Source organism: Suillus subalutaceus (genome assembly GCF_016647625.1).
Source record: "Suillus subalutaceus strain FC151 chromosome Unknown DFJ58scaffold_30, whole genome shotgun sequence".
Lineage (NCBI taxonomy): Eukaryota > Fungi > Basidiomycota > Agaricomycetes > Boletales > Suillaceae > Suillus > Suillus subalutaceus.
The window spans coordinates 153,758-167,507 of record NW_024540279.1 but is presented as its reverse complement, the minus strand read 5'-3'; the positions used below and the strand labels follow the sequence as shown (position 1 = coordinate 167,507).

Genomic DNA, 13,750 nt, shown 5'->3' with positions numbered 1-13,750 from the left:
GTCGTGACGCGTGACAACAGACCACGCGACGCGACGCGTCCAACTGAGTGGCACTCTACTTGCACGTCGTTCTCGTCGACTGACACAGTACATACAAAAGTCTCCTGACGCAGACGTCGACAATTTCAACGGCTTTGTCCTTCACATCATGTCAGACAATGAGGCACCAGCGACAACCCGCAATGCCTGTACGCCTGTCTCACTAGCATAGCCCACTCATTCACTCACAGCGTTGGGTCAGACCAGGAGGATATTATAAAGATATTGGTTGCGACAGACAATCACATTGGATATCTTGAGCGCGACCCAATTCGTGGACAGGACTCTATCAACACATTCAAGGAAATTCTTCAGCTTGCTGTCAAGCACGATGTTCGTGCTATCCCTCCTAATTTCATATCTTTTCCTAGAAATGTTTACAGGTCGATATGATTTTACTCGGCGGAGATCTCTTTCACGAAAACCGCCCGTCACGCGACTGCTTATACCAGGTTATGGCTCTTCTCCGGGAGTACACACTTGGTGACAAGCCTGTTCAACTTGAGCTCCTTAGCAATCCGGATGACGGGCGAGCAGAGGGATACAGGTACTTTCGAACTTTTCTTGACGTCCCTGAACGAATGATCACGGCCCTCAGCTTTCCAGCGGTTAACTACGAAGACCCAAATCTCAATGTTGCCATTCCCGTCTTCAGCATTCACGGTAACCACGATGATCCACAAGGTGCTGGGCTTGTAAGCTTCATTCCTTCCATAGATCCTTACTGCTCAGAACCTAGTCCTTCCTCGTTCCCTTTGCGCTAATCCACTCCTTCGCCTCTCACACGTGAGCACTCATTTACATTTAACAGCAAGGTGCTCTCTGTGCGCTCGATGTCCTCTCTGTATCAGGGCTCATAAACTACATGGGCAAGTTTGACCTCCCACTATCCAGCGCGTCGAACCCCAACCCTGTAGAGAGTGATTTGGGTATGCTCACGTTCTGCGTGCGCGGCGACTCGACACTGATTTTTGCTTTCCTCGCTTTCGTTCTGTCTCTTCTTCGCGCGATATGAACCGTGTCTCCATTGAACAACCACGAAACGGTACTCAGGTATATCTATCCGCCCTGTTCTTCTTCGCAAGGGTCAAACCCGCCTTGGACTGTATGGAGTTGGCAATGTCAAAGATGCACGCATGCACTTCGAACTCCGCAGCAACCGTGTGCGGATGTACATGCCTAGCGACAAGGAAGATTGGTTCAATGTCCTTGTGGTGCACCAAAATCGGTACGCGAATATTGTCCTCTGCCCATGCGTCCTACTTAGTTCATCACTTCGCGTGTCTTTGCTCTTGCGTATCCGTTTTCCTGCGTCCTTCCGTTCCTCAAACTGATCATCAACACTGATTGACAGTGTTCCCCACCCTCCAACTCCAGCTGTACCAGAAGGCCTCTTCGACGACTGTATCGACCTCGTCGTTTGGGGCCATGAGCACGATTGCCGCATTGTACCTGAGCCCGTCGCTGGTCGTCCATACCATATCACGCAGCCCGGGTCGAGTGTGGCTACGAGTTTGGGCGAGGGCGAGGGATTGGAGAAGTAGGTGTCAGACACTTCCCAGATTTCCTTTGACTCACCATCCCCTTCCGTATCTAATTTGCCTTTGGGCCCTCGAACACCATACATTTTGTGACGAAGGCACGTTGCTCTGCTCCAAATCCATAACAAAGAATTCGAGCTTAAGCCTCTTCCTTTGCGTACCGTACGTCCGTTTATGTTGGGTGACATTTTTCTCGCGGAGGCGGCAGAAGAGGAAGGATTCGATGTAAGCGACCAAATTGCTGTGGGGAAGTTTTTGAGAGCAAGGGTGGGTCCCTTTTCGTTTTCACTTAGGCCTGGTGTGCAGGTTGCGGACTCACTGTATGATCCAGGTAAACGCTCTCATTGACCAAGCGAACCAGTTATGGGACGAGCGCAATGCGCACGCGGTGGAAGAAGGTGAAGAGGAGCTCCCACGAATGCTGCCGCTTGTACGACTCAAGGTCTGTTGATCTATTCCTCTACATACTGCGATACAGAATAGGCAGACCGCACCCATACTGACACTTACCATTGATAGGTCGACACCACTAATGTTCCTGCAATGTCCAATCCCATCCGGTTCGGACAAGAATTTACTGGGCGGATTGCAAACCCACGCGACGTGCTCTCTTTCCACCGATCCAAAGCCCGCTCCGCGGCCTCCCGTACCGCGACCTCTGTAGACCAACCCGAGCTATCCATCGACGATCCAGACCTTACGACGAGCGAAAAATTGGCGAAAGTTCGCGTGCAAACATTGGTACAGGAGTATTTAGCAGCGCAGGAGCTGCAGGTCCTCGGTGAGGCAGGTATGAATGAGGCGATTAGGATGTTTGTAGAAAAGGATGATGGGTGGGCTATACAGACGTGAGTGTCATTTGCATTTTCAGGATGTTTTTCTTAGAGGCCTGATCATGCCGTGTATGCTGTTCTGATGTCGTCACTCTTTTTGTCCTACTTTGATTCACCGTGCTAATATTATGAGCTCATGTAGACACGTCTCAGGCGCTCTGCGCGCGCTCATGAAAGGCGTACAGGAGAATGGGGAGGTAGACGAGGAGGAGCTAGACGACGTTGTACGTTCTAAGCTTCCTTTTTTAACCTTTTGCTGAATCCAAGCTGTTTTATGTAGCTTGTCAAACTGAAGGAGCAGCACAACCAGGAGTACCTAGAAAAAGCAAAGATGGGGAGGACAGGTAAGGGAAAGGTGGGTTCGAAGTTGGCCCGTGAAACCGCACCTCATACCACACTTTAGGGCAAAGATAAAGCTTCCGCCCCAGCGGACTCCGACGCCGACTCAATGCTCATGGACGTCGATGGCGGGGAAGAGGACGGATCAGATTTTGACGAACCCGCGCCCCCTCCGAAAAAAAAGAAAGCTGCACCCGCGAAAAAGGCTGCACCGGTAAAGAAAGGGAGGGGAAAGAAGGCTGTTGCTGTGAGTTTACGAACTATGATATGGTACACAGAATGCTGACTGGAGTTAACGCAGAGTGAATCTGAGGAAGTCATAGAATTAGACGAAGACGACGATGAGGAGGAAGACGAGGCACCGCCGAAAGTTACCAAGAAGACAAATCGTGCCGCGGTATTGAGGTTGGTTCCGGTCATATTCTGGCTCCCTATCACTAAAACCACCTTAACTCTAGTCAACCCGCAAAGAAAGCTCCTGCAAAAAAGACGACGACGAAAGCGAAAGCATCATCGTCGGGACAGGGCACATTGAGTTTTGCGCCGTCAGGGCGGTCCTCTACACGGACCGCGGCAACACGGGCAAGGGGTAAAATGGCCAATGTGGTAAGTCACATTGCAGTATTTTTCAGACTTTACTCGATTGATTCTGTGATTTGTAGGTCGAGGTAGATAGTGATTGATTTCACGGTTCCACATGTTTTGTGTTCTCAAGATCTCAAGCTGAATGCACTATCTTAGAGAATGGCATTGTCGCACTTTTTATCAGATTACCAAATCTGACGCACTGGGCACGCAGGTACAATCATGATTAGGTACGTTTATGAAATAGAAGCCACGGACAAGGATGTGCGGTTATAAGTTATTCTCGGAATGAACAGTTCTACCTAGTTTCCTACTGCGAGTCGCGTAAGGTTTTGCCTTTTCAAAGGCTCCGAATCGAATTCAAAGAGCCGTTCTCAGTGACTAACAACTCCCACCGATATCCAACTGCCGATAGGCTCAGACCCGGCGTTCGTCTACCGTTCATTCGTTTCATTCACCCTGAACGTACCCTCTTCTGAAAGCCCCAATGCATGTGACCCTAGGCGATCTGCCACCTGAGATCTTACTCCTCATAATCGCATACACACTCTCCAGTGGATCCGTCCCAAGCAACATCCTGTGCGTCAACCACCAGTTCCGCGACGCCGGCGTGGAATGGCTTTATAGGAACTTGTGCTTTCGCTCTCCAGAGCAGCTAAGGCTTTTTGCACAGACCGGCCAGAACACGGGGGTGGTGCTGCGCTCGGTGACAGTCGACCTGACAGGCAAGTTTGCGAGATCAGACGTCTGGCAGCATCTTCGCGAAGCGTTGTGCAGGTGCCGCGATCGTACTGAGAAAATGGGGCTGGGGAAGAAGCAGATCCTATTGAAGGCTCTTTGTCTGAGACTCCATTCATACTCACGGGATACTAGCCACCATGTGTTCGAAGAGGCACTGTCTGTTGCCAAGTGAGTAGATAATAATGGATGTCTTCCCAGAGGTGCATCGCCCTGATCAAAAAATTGTATTCTGTAGTCCCCGAGTATTTCGGTGGACCGGACCCGACCCAGATCACCACTTTTCCACTGCAGTGCGTGCATTTCAAAAATCTTGGGTGAAGAAATCTGACGAGACAATTCAAGATCGTCGCGCCCGTAGCAAGCCGCCTGTGTAGAATATTTGGCACCTGGTCAAACATTCAAGATATCACGGTCACCAACATCACCTTCTCCGTAGACCCGGATAATTCGGTGATGCCATTACTCCCAGAGATTCCCGGTCTTCGCACTTTCTATGTGGGTCAGGCAACATTCCTGAGTGCAGGGTCTGTTGCGGCAATTTTCTGTATCAACAAAATGCCGAGCCTGGAGAGGGTGAGGCTTGTGGATGCCTACTGTGAGAGTATTTGGGGCTCTAGGATTCGAAGGTCGGATATCGAGAAGGCAGCCCAAATTATGATGTTTCCCCAGAATGAAACACAGTACGAAGGTGTACTTTCACGCATTCGGAAGCTACTTACATGCGAGAAGAAGACGGAGCGCATCATTGGAGGGGATCGGGTGGAGGGTAATATCTTTCTGGTTTGAGCGCATCGATTTAGAGGTAAGAATAGAGATATACACAGACAGAAGGAGACGCCGGTACATTGCAGTACACATTGCCAAGGGGGACATTATATCTCGACTTCTCGAATACCGTCTTTGTCAACTACTTTGACCTTGTATTTGCCTGGGTCAACCACCAAACGCTTCGACACCTCGTTGATGCAACGTTTCAAGGTGGCAAGACCCTCTTCCAGGGGTGCTTCTGGATCATGGTAACTATGTAAGAGTGGTCAGCACACCATTGCACTAAGTAGCAAGAAGGAAGGAACTGGTAGACCGAGATAAAGAATCACAGTAAGGAGCAACGACGTACCGGTCAAGCAAACTCAGAGCGAAGTAACTACCATACCCATGCGCAGCAAATGGTACTTCCACCGCTGTCCCCATATAATCAATCCAATACAAGTTCGGTGTGTGCGAGGACGTGTCATATCCGCCTAGCAGCAAGTTAACTGAATACGCGTTTCGTGATCTCAGAGATTCCGCTATTGAACGGCGGATCCAGGATGCGGCCGCGGCTGGGCGAAGAGGATACAGATTACGAATTTGGTACAGACGAATGTTGCGCTCGACGTATTCGGCGAACTGGACGGTATCACCTATTTCAAGTGTGTATTGTCAGAAATAATGCAATGGTCATTCAGGTTTGTACTGACCTGGTTCACCCGAGTACGCCATGAGAAGATGAGGACTGAGCTCCTTGATTTTGTCTTGATCAATCTGCATCTTGACAATGGATCGGGCGGCAGTAGTGTCAGCAGCTACGATCACGTAGCCCTTGCCAGTTAACGCAAATGACGTTTCCATGTTGTACTTGTGGTGGTTTGAATGAGGCTTAAGGACGCGTACTCTAGGACTTCGAGGACACGACGCGCGTCACATTCAATTTTGGCCTAATTTGTTAGCCAACTCCCTTAGCATTGAAAATGTCAGAAATAATGAACCAGTTGCCTTAACGGGTTTTCCAAGGTCTGCTCAGTACCTACTAGTCACTTTCGTGCCTAGTAGGCCCTAGAGGTGACAAGTTAACCTTTACCAACCATCTGAAACACCTTAAATTCGTCTAGCCAGGCAAGCGGGCATGCAGGCCTTCCATATCCCTGAAAATTCCTGCGCTCTACCGGCTCACCGCTTTTTACATCTTTGCATGGGGCGATCCGAGCTCGTCGTCTTGTGTCCAAATCAAAAAAAAAAATGACAAGTCTTACAGAAATTCTCCTTGCTATGTAATTGCTGTGGGTCTCTGCAAATTTCCATCTACCCCTTATGCCACCTTTTTTTTTCCCCTTGAAAACCGATGTGACGGCGCCAGCGACGCTGCGATATGCCGGCCGCGTGTCTCGATATCCGCAGCGCTGTCGTTTTCAATCAATCATCCACTTTCGGCAAACAAAACGCGCGTACGCATCACATTGATCATTATTGTAAGCAGCATCAATCATTTGTCAGTTACTGCAGGTCACTTTGTGCTTCCTCCCCTCGCATAAGCAAGCGAAGACGGACATTCCCTGTCGCAGCCTGAGTTCCCCGTGGTCGGTCGCCGAGGGGTTTGAGGACGCCTGTGGACATCCATCATAGTCAGTCTATTTTCGTCTGTTCCCCTTCATACATCTGAACTCATCTCGGACCCTGTGAGATGGAATTAATGACATTTCGCGTTTGACTGTAACTAAGCTTCTCTAATAGTAATACTGGCAAGACCGCTCAGTCGTGAAATATTGGCCGAGCTGTGTGCTGTGTGGTGAGCTGTGCTAAGGACAATATGCGAATTCACATATTACGCGTGACGTGGCGGCTTTCCTAGTCCAGCCGCCACTTTGAAGATGAACCTCGTCCCCGACGCCTTAACATGCGTAAGTAGTATCCATGATGACCCATATCCGCATTTCAAAAGCATTCAATTACCTCTTGGCTGGTGACCGACAACAGCTCCAAGAAAACTGCGGTAGATTAGGCTTTTTATTATACTCCCAACAAAGTTGACATACGCACGACTAATCTACTTGGCGAACATCACGATGGGGATCTCCATCAAAATAACAGCGCCACGCAAGAACCCATTTTGCCTGCAATCTGAATATTAAACCTAAAGCTTGAAGTTTGAAGAGGAGCTTGCAGTATTCTATGCACAGCTTATCTGGATTCTGGAAGTCGTGTCATATCACAGGTTCATTATCTATCAGTTATCTACCTTACGTTTTAGCACCAACCTCGCTTCCGCTTTGTCCTGGTACTCGATGGTGGACACTGTAGCGACAGCCTATACTTTGCATTGCAGGTAGCCAACCACTTTGCGTGTACTGCATGTCGAAGGACCTATGGAGACTCCATTTCCTTCTGATACAACGCGTTTGCAGGCCAGTGGCGACCGAAGACAGGAAGACTCGGAGATGCCCCTGCTGCGATTCCGTTGATGAAAAGAAGTTGTGAAGCATTAACCTGAGGAGACGTTGACGTGAGGATCGGGTCACTCATGACTGACCGTAGGACACCGGGTTCCCTCGACAGAAGATCCGATACTCTGCTAGGGTCTCCTGCCAGTGTGTGATTGAGAATCAGATAACCGCCTTCGATCGTCATGAACCTGAAATCTGTAGCCTTGTTAAACTGGCCTGTTTAGTACCCTGACTCCCTAAAAATTTGTAGTCCATCGAAGGGGTCACTAGATCCACGCGGATCTTGAGGACAGCCTTGGTGAATTAGTCGGAACATTTGTCCAGGAGTCAAGCAAGTGATTCACACGTTCTTTCTTCCAACTGTTCCGCCGGTCTCACAGCACTCCTCGCCTCAACGTGGCCGCATCTTCAACTTGGGAATTCGTTAGGTGGATCCCCCATAATTAGGAAGCTCATGCTCAACGAAGACGAGCACACAGCTATTTCAAATTTTCGTGACGGTATCTTGCAAATTTTAGGCTCGCGTTTCTCATGGCCGCGTAATAATCAGATCATTGTTTTTGTTGGCTCTGCTAGCTGAAAACTGAATGTAAAGATAAAGTTGGCTAGGATCTGGATGTACCCTATCCATCAGTTCGTACGTAATATAATTTCGCCAGTAGCTCGACCCCAGGCCTGACTCTCGGATTCACAGGGAAACTCGTTGCATCCCTAGTTTTAAGACTCACGTGGATTACGAGATCTTCCAGACTTAGCGTGTCACTCAACCTGGTACCGGAGGCTGACAACCAGTGCAAAGCCGCCGCATCAAGAAGTTTGCTCAAAACACACCAGGGCTTCTCATTACGCCAGCAAAACTAATTTTAATATAGCCGAGCGAAAGTCTTGATGTGGGTCAAGACATTCGATAAATATCGGGTTCTCGTTTGAGGTATGCCAACTTACCGAGTCTCTGTCAAGTTGAAATCATGCCGAATTCTAGGTCATCTCCCGTTTATGCCAGCTCTGCCTCTCCTGCTTATGATTCATATGCTTCCTCTTCTTCACCCTCTTCCGAGAATATCATCTATGGCAGCTCATCATCTTCATACACACCACCGCGTAAGGCATGGGTAGACCCCAAGAGCTTGGCCAACTGCGGGGATGCATCCCAGATACAGGGCAATGTATCTCCCTACGTCAAGCAACTTATCCTCAATACATTCATTGCGTACGGGGCTGGTGACGAGCACTGTTTTGGTCATTCCGTTGCCAAGGCAGTGAAGTTCATCGACATCAGCGCCCATGAAAGCTACGAAAGACAAGGTCGTATGGAGGCAACGACCGTTGCAGAAGTTCTTGTTTCAAAAAGTACGTCGGCGTGTACGAGGCATATTTAGGGATGCTCACAAGTCGCTTAGGCATGTTGAATGGCGCGGGAATGCTCCATGGAGGTTGCATGGCGTTTCTGATTGATAAGTCAGTACGAAGTGGTTCGACGCTCTTCGGGATGTTCTGACAGACTACTATAGCTGCTGTAGCACTCCATTGGTCGCTCTGGGACTCATAAAAAACATTAATGGAGTGGGAGTCACTCAGTCGATGAACATCATGTTCCACTCCCCTGCACCAGTGTACGTCGGTGTGACCAATTCCCGTTGCTACCCACTCACTTTTATTACTAGTGGATCGTGTTTGCGTATTATCAGCACTTCAGTCGCTATGGGCAGCCGAATTATGAGCGCTCGATGCGAGGTTTGTTCTCTTGATCAATTGATTGACGATTGATTAATGAGTTTGCTCAGGTCATTAACCAGAAAACAGGCAGTGTAGTTGCCTCAGCATACCTCAACAAAATGCAACCCACCATGTCAAAGCTTTGATGGTTTTATCTCTTTTCTGTTATAGACTCCTGGCAGACACTGTATCGAAAGCAATCTCTCCTCGCATGTACCAAACTAAGTATAAACAATGGGCTTGTATGATCATAGATGCTGTATTTCATGGTGGTACGTACAGGTAGATAGACACATTTAGACACGATAGGTATCCAACAACATACATGGGGCGGGCCACAGTATTATTTTTAACTACAATGTGATTATATCTCCCTCCCTATGCATTTTAAGGGTCGATTCCAAACAAAGTGAGTCGCCAAGTCTTAAAGTCGCTCTCATATATTGATCCCTACGCATTGGGAACATGAACGAACGGAGAAATCAAATAGAGACTCAGCCCCGCACCGTGAGGACGCAAACATCCCTGAATAGCCCTCAGGAGTATCCCGGTTGGTAAATACCGTTCTTGCGGTGAGCGCTTTCCAGATTCCTGAGGCCGATCAGAAGGCTAGCGGTTATTTCCGCTCCAAGCCAGGCCCGGGGACGCTATTGTGGGTGCTTCGCGGAGCTTTTGCTTCGTAGTCGCATTGAAGCGATATCTTGAAGTCTTCAAGAGTCAAGACCCGCCTCGTGTCGTGGATATAGGTAGCATCAATTCAATCCTTCCAATGTCATGTTTGACGCGATGCACCGGCACCTCCCATCGATGGGAATGTTAGAGCAATTGCAGTTCTCTGCTGTGAACGCCGCATAATACTTGTGATAGGATTAGATACTGAAAATGCAGACTGTTGTACTTATATATATCTCGTCGCTCATGGAAGAGGAAGACTTCATAGATTATCCTGATTGAGTAATAAGATGGATCTGTGCATGTGACGGCCGAAGGACTCGAGCCGTATTCTTGCCGCCATCCGTAAACGGGGTTGAGAAGCAATCGGTGCTGGGATTTTACGATGCCAGAATCGAAGGAGAGCAGAAATGTAGCATCGCAAGACGGCAGCCGCTAGCTTCCGCTATAAAGAATACGCGTACGACACTGGTGAGAAAGCAGAATCTGTCACTAGAAGGAGAGCGGAAACGTAGCATTGAGAGATAACAGCCGCTAGCTTCGGCTATTAGTATGAAGAACACGCGTACGAGTACGGGAGCGGTGAGAATGCAGAGTGCAGGCGAATCCTGGAGGCAGGAGCTGCGAGACAGGAACCATCAGGGAACCATAGTTAGTTGCAGAAGGTGTCAAGGACACATAGTAAGTGTGCAGGATTGTCCTATACTAGCGTGCGTCGCTCAGTGAGACGAGACACGGGGTAGGTCTGGTACACTGAGTTCTGTTATCGACCCTTAAGTGCTCAACGTTCAACGCTGAGTTTCGTTTTGAATCTGCTTCCTCGAGATACCTAATTCCATTTGATTGACATCCATGAGAAAGTGCGTGGGTGGCGTTGCTCCGTTGATCAAAACGTCAGGCTACTGCCCAGTCCGACTCGGATGTGCCTCCACCGAACCGCTCAACATCCAAGTTGTCATTCTGACAAGGCTTCGAAAGAAGCAGTCGGGCATGAGAACCCATGTGTTCACCCAGACGAGGCACAGTCTGATAATAAATTTCCCACAAGGGGATTTAGTTCAAGTAAGCTTCGTGAGGTCATTAAAGACATGAATAAACCAAACCAGGCCTACGCCACACTTCCAACCAACGTATATCATCAACTAGGCCAATCATTGCGTCACATGTTCAGAGTCCGCATGTCCATCGCGGTACTTCTTGTCTACAGCAAGGCGCTCAGCCACTTTCTCCACCTCCCTCTTCCAATTTGTTCTGAGGCAGAGCCAAATGCTAAGGGTTGACGCGTAAAGCAGGGCAGCGGTGAGACCACACCAAAGCCCTGCGAGTCGCATGTCTTGCTTGAAGGTGAGCCACAACCCAAAGGGAATCCCAATGATGTAGTAGGCGCTGAAGAACGCGTAAGTAGACATCGAACCAGATGAGTGGATTTGACACAATTTACCTAATATTGAGTAGAGCTCCAGTGAACTGACAAGTACCAGTCAGTCAGATGACGGGCGGAGTATGGTAGAGCGCGTACCTGTTTACCCCTAGCTCTCAGTATTCCGGATGTGATAGCGCATGCAAAGTCGGGTACTTGGAATAACGCTAATAATGGCAGGATAGATGCCACAAGTGTCACGACCTCTGTCAGTGTGAGCTGTACGTGAGGGGGTAACTTCTGCTATGTGGTATTCAGACATACCGATATCGTTGTTGAATAAATAACCCCATGACTTGCGGAAAGTCAGCAAAACGGCACTGGGCAACGTCTCAAAAAAACAGCGTCAAACACAAGTGAAGCAGAACAAACCAAAAGAATCCTGCTATTACAGCAGAGAGCAGGATAGCTACATTTGCAGAAACTCCAGCACGCCTCGCATTCCTTTCCCCAAGAAGATTACCGATACTGTGGTTTCAGTTAGACTCAGTATGTCACCCGTGCAGAACAGGAACGAACCGGACGGAGGTCGCAATACCCAGAGAAAATGGGGCTTGAAACGTAGACGAACAAGTCGACAAAAGGACTGATTGGGTTGCCAACGCTGTAGGCCCAAGGCTATATACGGAACATCGCTTTAATTCGTTGATACTAGAACGTAACGCTTACAAGCTAGCAGCAACTGTGAAATCGAAATTCAGTATGTTTCCTCCCAACAACGAACAAAGGGAAAATATACGCACGCCCGATTAGTTCCCACGACCACCACTCTGAAGCAACCTGACCTATATGTAGATGAGCTTGGTAGCGTGCGATATTGTCTCAGTTACTCACCAACGCCACCTAATCCAAGCTGGACAAGAAGACCTAGCGAGGTGAAGGATCGCCTTGACAGCGGATGCCAGGCAGTTCTCTCAACAAAGAAAACGCCGTAGATGACAGAGATTATTGACACAAGATTGTAGGAAACTGATGTCGCTATTGGGGCGCCGATGAAACCCAACCTGATTGGTTCCGGGCCCCATACTGCGGTGAACGCATAAGTGTGAGATGATCAAATCCGAGCATCAAAACACACCCAGCAGATAATTCAAAAGCACGTTAATAGGTGCTACTGCTACGATAATACGAGTCGGCGTATTAAAAAGACCTTACGGATATTGATGGTGAGCGTCAAACCACAGGTTAGAACAGATTTACACACCTTGCGACTGGAAATATCGGCTGACGATGTCAATCAGGACAATGATTTATAAGTAAGAAAGCCAAGCTCACCGGGAAATACAATTGAATGCATAGGCCGGCAGACCTAACGAGGCCCATTTCAAGTAGATACCAGCGAGCCTGCGCAACCTCCGGCTCTTGCCTCAGTAAGAGCAGGATAGACTCTGCATTGAACCAAATAGCAAACATAGGCTAATAACCCGATGATTCAGTGAAAAACACGTTCAACGGGATTCGACGACTTACTATGAGTGCAACAGCCACGACAATAGCTTTTAATAACAAAGGTAAGTAACGAGAATCAAACAAACAAACAATCATGCTCACTCATGCGCTGCGTCCATAGTCCAACAAGATGCGGCTGATCAGAAGTCCAGGCCCCGGGAAGCATTGTGTCCAAGGTTGAAACGAGGCCATGAATAATGCTCAGACCAGTGACGTTAGCAGTCATGAACCCAATAGTGACGGCAGCAAGAGAGACGGTTGAGATATGGCCTATGGAGACCACGGACGACATTATCATGCTGTGCTCAAGGACATGGGTGCTAACAGAAGGGTTTGGTTCAACTGACAGTAAACTTGATGTATGAACTCACCCAAAGACAGGCAAGGAGTATTTCACCAAGATACATAGTTCTTCCCAGTACATTTGAGCGGTACTAGGTTCATGACCATCACTAGGAAAGTCCACGTTTCTCTCGGATGCGTGGCATCAATGGAGCTAAGAGGGGTGTGTTCTCAGTCGGCTGAAGCACACCCGAAGCTGTAGGAATGATATTCGTGGACGGTTGCGGTGGAAGGATATACGATGAAGGGAAGCTGGTGCGCCTAATTTGCTTCCTTGATGCAAGCAAGGCATCCTCTTCACCGTATTCTTCCTGGTCGTTCAACCTGGCAGAAGAGGCTTCAGTCTCTTCCTGCGTTTCTCCTGAAATGGGAGCAGCAAAACGAGAGAGAATGGCATAGTCCTGGGGAAGGGACGATGGTGTGCCAGATAAGTGTGCCATTAATTCAACTTGGTTGTTGATACTATCTCGGAGTCAAAGAGCTACTAGATTGACGTAAGTGTTGTCTGACATTCGATAATCGATTGCTCACCTGTTCGAATGAACTTCTGATATAGATACTCGTTGAAAATGAGAGAAAAGATAAGGGGGAGAAGTGAAGGATTTAAGTCAAAAAAGTCACCGCCAGGGTCATCCGCAATTAAAGGGTTTTACATAAATAAGGTGCGGAGCTCAGGTCAGCATGTGATACCTGCAGACAAATCGTCAATTTCAACTTCTACACCACCAAAATATTATCCTTTTGATTCGCCGTTTGAGAGGATTAAACGTTATCAACGTTATTATACGACTCACCTGCATATATAGCTAGATCCAAAACTATACTTAAATTTATCAATGAAAGATTATGCTAAGGAAGCGAACAAGATGACGA

General features: G+C 48.3%; 5 protein-coding genes across 5 annotated transcripts; 3 read left to right on the top strand and 2 right to left on the bottom strand.

Moving 5' to 3' along the window:
• The first annotated feature begins 58 nt into the window (after positions 1 to 58).
• Positions 59 to 3,657, top strand: DFJ58DRAFT_681702 (Metallo-dependent phosphatase-like protein). Its single transcript, XM_041383225.1, has 16 exons — positions 59 to 188; positions 242 to 372; positions 423 to 586; positions 638 to 734; positions 851 to 968; positions 1,093 to 1,267; positions 1,394 to 1,579; positions 1,679 to 1,847; positions 1,912 to 2,022; positions 2,100 to 2,428; positions 2,556 to 2,637; positions 2,694 to 2,768; positions 2,817 to 2,999; positions 3,054 to 3,157; positions 3,211 to 3,358; positions 3,415 to 3,657. Exons 1-16 carry the CDS (start codon positions 149 to 151, stop codon positions 3,433 to 3,435), a joined length of 2,133 nt encoding a protein of 710 aa, XP_041245948.1. The 5' UTR covers positions 59 to 148; the 3' UTR covers positions 3,436 to 3,657.
• Positions 3,658 to 3,660: 3 nt separating this feature from the next.
• On the top strand, positions 3,661 to 4,864 carry DFJ58DRAFT_700967 (uncharacterized protein; the record flags this gene model as incomplete). Its single annotated transcript, XM_041383585.1, has 3 exons — positions 3,661 to 4,246; positions 4,314 to 4,368; positions 4,421 to 4,864. The coding sequence occupies exons 1-3, from the start codon at positions 3,825 to 3,827 to the stop codon at positions 4,862 to 4,864; spliced, it is 921 nt and encodes a 306-aa protein (XP_041245947.1). The 5' UTR covers positions 3,661 to 3,824.
• Positions 4,636 to 5,830, bottom strand: DFJ58DRAFT_777837 (nucleophile aminohydrolase). Its single transcript, XM_041389586.1, has 3 exons — positions 5,539 to 5,830; positions 5,196 to 5,481; positions 4,636 to 5,098 (listed from the first exon to the last, which is right to left on the bottom strand). Exons 1-3 carry the CDS (start codon positions 5,687 to 5,689, stop codon positions 4,951 to 4,953), a joined length of 585 nt encoding a protein of 194 aa, XP_041245946.1. The 5' UTR covers positions 5,690 to 5,830; the 3' UTR covers positions 4,636 to 4,950.
• Positions 5,831 to 8,246: 2,416 nt separating this feature from the next.
• Positions 8,247 to 9,140, top strand: DFJ58DRAFT_657555 (HotDog domain-containing protein; the record flags this gene model as incomplete). The annotated part of the gene is made up of 5 exons (XM_041381988.1): positions 8,247 to 8,628; positions 8,679 to 8,736; positions 8,799 to 8,891; positions 8,943 to 9,012; positions 9,063 to 9,140. 5 exons carry the CDS (start codon positions 8,247 to 8,249, stop codon positions 9,138 to 9,140), a joined length of 681 nt encoding a protein of 226 aa, XP_041245945.1.
• A 1,553-nt stretch (positions 9,141 to 10,693) lies between these two features.
• On the bottom strand, positions 10,694 to 13,724 carry DFJ58DRAFT_777821 (MATE efflux family protein). Its single transcript, XM_041389585.1, is given in 16 exon segments — positions 10,694 to 11,052; positions 11,108 to 11,133; positions 11,186 to 11,292; positions 11,351 to 11,406; positions 11,459 to 11,554; positions 11,606 to 11,704; positions 11,811 to 11,871; positions 11,921 to 12,112; positions 12,165 to 12,236; positions 12,291 to 12,310; positions 12,423 to 12,502; positions 12,557 to 12,582; positions 12,638 to 12,855; positions 12,907 to 12,969; positions 12,989 to 13,358; positions 13,409 to 13,724. 15 exon segments carry the CDS (start codon positions 13,315 to 13,317, stop codon positions 10,818 to 10,820), a joined length of 1,680 nt encoding a protein of 559 aa, XP_041245944.1. The 5' UTR covers positions 13,318 to 13,358; positions 13,409 to 13,724; the 3' UTR covers positions 10,694 to 10,817.
• Between the last annotated feature and the right edge of the window lie 26 nt (positions 13,725 to 13,750).